The 5,661-nt window shown below is 38.9% G+C and overlaps 1 protein-coding gene across 4 annotated transcripts in view; it reads left to right on the top strand.

The window, feature by feature from the left end:
- Positions 1-482: 482 nt before the first annotated feature.
- The window catches only part of LOC107724357 (protein FAM49A-like), a 15,456-nt gene continuing 10,277 nt past the window's right edge, over positions 483-5,661 (top strand). Inside the window, exons 1-2 of one of the 4 annotated variants that reach the window (XM_016533255.1) lie at positions 483-661; positions 3,772-3,852. In XM_016533255.1, coding sequence (XP_016388741.1) covers positions 3,783-3,852 — 70 coding nt within the window. In that variant the 5' untranslated portion in view covers positions 483-661; positions 3,772-3,782. Of the gene's footprint in view, positions 662-1,592; positions 1,834-3,771; positions 3,853-4,270; positions 4,351-5,661 lie in introns of those variants that run through there. The other 3 variants (XM_016533254.1, XM_016533256.1, XM_016533253.1) reach the window with 3 other exon arrangements.

The following is a 5,661-nucleotide window of genomic DNA, read 5'->3' as shown; positions in this document are numbered from 1 at the left end:
GTTTAGCTCCAACCCTGATCAAACTCACACCTATGATTTTCTAATGATCCTGAAGACATTGATTAGCATGCTCAGGTGTGTTTGATTAGGGTTAGAGCAAAACTCTGCAGGGAAGTGGATCTCGTGGGCCAGATTTGAGGATCCCTGCTATAGAGACATTATATACATTTTCTTAATTCTGACAATTTTCTTTCAAATTACTTTATTAGTCCTATTATTCTCAATTTTTTATGAAATGTTAAAATAGGTGTTTCATAGTTTGTATAATATGTATTTTTGCATTAATGGGTTGCTCTATCTTGTTCTCAGAAATAAGAATACAATTTGTTTGTGCTTTTTTAAAATTACGGTAATAAGGATTTGATGAGGTTTGCATAGCGGTCATGAAAATAATGTCATTAATAGAAAAAAAAAATCCTAAAAGGCTTAATTATCTCTTAAGCAAAATTTCAAAACATATGGAGAGATTTTGGCAGGAAAAATGCGATGCCATGTTGTTCGCATTCTGAGCCTTTTTTCTGAAACATGTTAATCTGACCATCTCTTTATTTCTCGTTCTTTCTCTCAGGTAGCGGAGGCTGATGCTGTGATATTGCAGGAGAAACATACAGGCTCTCATTTGATGCAGTGAAGTGCTCCGTGTGGAAAATCGCAAGCAAAGGTATGGAACAGAAACAATGCGTCCCTATTCGTCAAGCCATATGGCACCATGCGTGAGAAAAAGATGTGAAAATACAAGGTAAAAAAAAGTGTCTGATAGCAACTGCATTCTGTCTGCCCACTTTGTGATGGCGCAGATTTTATCATCGGTTTCAGCACAAACAGCAGAGTCACAACTCCAATCAAAAATAGCCTATGAACAGATGCCATGCAGAAACATTTATAGATATTAGTTTCCATCTTTGAAGCCGTGCTTATTTAGTGCAGTCTGCCATTCATCTCTTTATGCAGTAATGAAACCAACAGATCTGAGACAAAAACTTTAGTGTTAAAGTTATGCAACATCCTGGATGTGGCATTACAATAAATATGCATTTCCTTGGTCAGATCTGGACTAGTCTGAGCGGATCAGAAAGGGACAGTGTGATATTGCTGTGTAAGCACAAGTTTTTGCTCTAGTTTCTGTCACAGACCGTTTCTGTCCCCAACAAGCTGCCACCAGGGTCACTTCCTTATAACTAAGTACACTGGGGCTCTGTTCTCAATATTTATTTCTACAAAGTCTGCTTTAATGAATTTCCTCTTTTTCACTTTAGCCCAAACAAAAAATTTGATATCACAGATCATTTTAATCCAGAAAATAGCAAAAACTACAAATGATTAGGTACTTTTTTACTTCAGAGCACAAATCGATGACTGTGTTATTCTAAATTCAGCAGAGGATACGTTTTGTACACAGGAAACTGCAGCTAGAGAGCTCAAGCTATCTGTAAACCCCTGCACTAGTATAAGCCAGCAGTTCTTTAACCTCTCACCCTATCTTAACCAAGCATACATGTATAGTGGTACCACAGAGAAACAGTTTCACCAGGCTCTTTTAAATTAAGCCCTGCCTTTAAATAGCTGTCAGAAAAAGAGAAGTGTGAAAAGAGCAGAGCGATGTTGAACGCAGAGCTGCAGAGGGGACCGTTGGTAAGGCTGAGAGGGTTCCTGTGGGGCTGTACGGCACCAGCCGCATTAAGACGGACTCTTCACAGCTGGGTTCAGGGACAGCTCTGGAGGAGGAGTACAGCGGAGGAACAGACTCGGATAGGAGTGGAAAACTGACAGGACTAGCACAGTGAGGCTTTATTAAGGGAAGTCGGAAGAAGGAAGGCAAACATTTGTTGGCTGGTAAGTAAAAGACAGTCATATGTGTCAAGCTGTATGCTTTTTGTTGACGTGACAGATACGGAAGAATAATTATTGGTTGACAGTTTCAGTTTTTCAGTGAGAACTTTGGGGAGACAAAAGATTGATGGATCTGAGGTTTACGTGAGAGCTTCTGTTGGAATGAGGCACAAGAGATAACACTATATAGATAGATAGATAGATAGATAGATAGATAGATAGATAGATAGATAGACAGACAGACAGATAGAGACAGACAGACAGAGACAGATAGATAGAGACAGACAGACAGATAGAGACAGAAAGATAAGAGACAGACAGACAGACAGACATATAGAGACAGACAGACAGACAGACAGACAGATACAGACAGACAGACAGACAGACAGACAGACAGATAGATAGAGACATACAGACAGACAGACAAACAAACAAACAAACAGATAGAGACAGACAGACAGATAGAGACAGACAGAGACAGACAGAGAGACAGACAGAGACAGAGACAGACAGACAGACAGACAGATAGAGACAGACAGACAGACAGACAGATTCAGACAGAGAGACAGACATATAGGCAGACAGAAAGACTGTTATATACTTTAGACTAGGATTTGGCTGGTGATTTTGATGATGAAAGCTTCAGACAGAGAGAGAGTACAGGCGGGAGAGGCGATGTGGTCCAGTCATGGAAACAGGGCTCTACTAGTGGTTGCCAGGAGACAGGCAGAGCGGGATATATTGCCTCTTAAGTGATAAACAGGCTGAGAGGAGCCATCTTTGCGTTGTGTGCCATAAGCGAAGGATATGGCTTGATATGAAAGATTTAAAAGCCTAGATATGTAACAGCCAGATTCTTATTTCGAACACTGCCAATATGCGCATTTGTGTCTCTTGGGAAATGCCATGATAGGTTTTGTGTTATCATCAGTGCCACGATAATCTAGCTATTTTATTTCTTGAATGTTTCTATATACTAGTCTGTCCAGAATTGTTCCTCTATTGCAAGCTTTTATTTGTTACCATTTGGTGTCCGTTGCCAACTGCAGTTGATATTTAATGCATGCAAACTGATTTAACAAACAAAATGGTTATGTTGACGGTACAACATTATATTCTAACCAAATGCAATGCAATAAAGCAACAAGCAGCAAAAACATTTATTCTAAGCAAATCAGAGTTTTTGTCAATCACAGTTTCTGTTTATGTTATGTTGAGCTGGTTAGCCCCGCCCATGGTGAAATCTCATTGGTCCAAAATCATACTTCACAATGACTGATTATCTATAAATGTGTCATGTCACATAAGCATTTTCGCTTTCAGTATGGACAGTCAGATTTGCTATAAACGTTGAGTCACAGCTGGTTAGGACAGGCAGACCTCAGCTATGTGCTACCACACAGGGTTAATGTGAGTTAATTTACTATTACCATGCCATTATATTAAGTTACTGTACATCTCAAGTCACACGATGCTAGATCACCACCAAAAGGTGTTTGTTCCTGCTTGTGCGGTTTGTGTCATGATCTCTTTTTTTTATTACTGCTCTTTTCCTGTATTATATTCAAATGCTGCATTGCAACAAACAACATAATATTCACATCTTTAAAGGCATGCATTATTTTTTTTACCACACTGCCATAATTAAGAAAAGAAAGGAAAATTGATTAAAAAAAATAACTTTTTTCTGTCCCCATAACAAGCACTGTATTACAGCAGTGTTACAGCACTTTGTCAGAAGGATTATTTTGTTGAATTATTTCAGACACAAACAGCCTCTTCTATTACAGTCTACCCTATGAAAAAACTAGCAGCATTTTTCAGCTTTATGCAATGCACAGTCTGGCTCTTACCACAGCATATGACAAAAGTTTTTGCAGTGAAAATGTATCATCTAGGTTGTATTCCTTTGTACTGTATGTATTTGTCTTCCTTGCCCAGGTTTGCCAGCCATGGGGAACCTCATTAAGGTCCTTGGCAAGGATTTAGAGAACTGTCCTCATTTTTTCCTGGATTTTGAAAGTAAGTTTTTCGCTGGTGTACGGTGTGTGTACGTGTGCTCGGATGTGTGTATGTGTGTGTGATTGGAGATGGAGCTATCAGGGTTGGAGCAGGTGTAGATGCATCCTCTAGGTGGATTAAGACAGACTGAAGTTTTTTTTTGCTTTTGGAAACTGTTTCTTTTTGCTCTCTTCACGATTGTGTTCACTCGTTTCCATTTATGCATAGAAAGAGAGCAGCAAGAAGGAGTTTCAGTGTAACCATGTGACCATATCAACATCGCCCGAGAATCTCGACACCTAAAGTCCATCCCACACCCTATACGCCCCGACCCCCATCCCAGACTCCACGCACATTCACACGAACACACACCCAACACCAGACACACGTCTGCCACATCTCCCATGACCCACACGCTTCTCCCTTCTCTCTGTTCCAGGGGGATCATGGGAAATCTCCTGAAACTGCTGGCTTGCACCGAACTTGAGCATGGCCCAATAGTTTTCCTTGACTTTGAACGTGAGACCATCAGCTTCTTATGTTTTGAGTTTGCTTTTCTTTCCCGTTTGATCACGGTTCCTCCTCATTCGCTGTCCTCTACATTTTCACTTCCTTTTCTCCGCCATCCCTCTGTTTGTGCATCAATGCCTGGCATTCAAGTGTTTTTCGGTGACCTCGATTTGTGACGTGACTTTTTTTGCGCTCCTCTCCAGGTCGGCTGTGATCCGCTGAACTAAAGGTCGTCGTACGAATGCCATGCTTTTTTTTTTTTAGCAGTTAGAGCGGGATGGAAAGCATAATCACATAACACTTAACTTATCTCCTCTTTTTCGCCCAAACCTTTGCAGACTTGTAAAGTGCGTTGGCTCCATAATCTGTTCCTGTGTGTCCTGTGCATCTGGATGTGTGTGTGTGTGCGTGTGTGAATGCATTATTAACCAGTCTGAGGATTTAAGGAAGTGGGAATGGAAGCTGCCTATTGAAAGGGGAGCCTCAATTTCCTTTTTCTCTGATGTCGTGTTCCCTTTTAACCCTTACCTAAGCACTTCTCTCCCTCCTGAGTAATCCTTCCTTTTATGACACCTCTAACAGCTACATGCCTAACATCTCCTTTTTTATGGAGGAAATAAAACTCCTGTCCCTCAAGTGTGAGAACCCGGAAGACTTAGAGTGGTTGTTGTCCAGTCTATAACATAAAATGTAGGCTGTCCTTGCTCTAAGAATATAATTGGTTGGAGACATTCTTGAAGTGACACAAGACACAGCGTAATGCGTTTGCCTGTAATACATTATAGGGTCAATGACATAGGTTCATTTTCTTTCAAATATATTGATCTGAATACACCTCTTGTATGATGGACATCTGTTCCATTTCCAAATGTTGATTTTTTTGATGTAAAAAAATGTCTCTAAAATAAAAAAAATTAAATAATAATAATAATCTTTATTATTTCTTAAAAAGCAGTAAGACAATTTTATTTAAAATTATTTTATATTATTAATAAAATATATTATAATTGGTGTAAACATCATGTTACCAAGACAAGACAAGAAAACCATTAAAAAAAAAAAGAAATAATAATCACAGCGATGACCCATGTAGACTTGCTTAACATTTAAGTTTCTTCAAAATATCAGATAATTTGACAAGGCAGAAAGTTTGGTTGTCAAAAGTCAAATTATAATTATTACTCGCATGCATTTAAGGTGTAAGGAAAATATGTAAAATACTTTTCTTGATGGTTATACCACATGATTTAAGTAATGTTATAGTAATTTTAAGTAACATATATATATATATATATATATATATATACTGTATATATGTTT

This window comes from Sinocyclocheilus rhinocerous, unplaced genomic scaffold (genome assembly GCF_001515625.1).
Source record: "Sinocyclocheilus rhinocerous isolate Xijiao unplaced genomic scaffold, SAMN03320098_v1.1 scaffold574, whole genome shotgun sequence".
In the NCBI taxonomy this organism is placed as follows: Eukaryota; Metazoa; Chordata; class Actinopteri; order Cypriniformes; family Cyprinidae; genus Sinocyclocheilus; species Sinocyclocheilus rhinocerous.
Note: the sequence above shows the minus strand (reverse complement) of the source record. Positions and strands in the feature narration are given on the sequence as shown.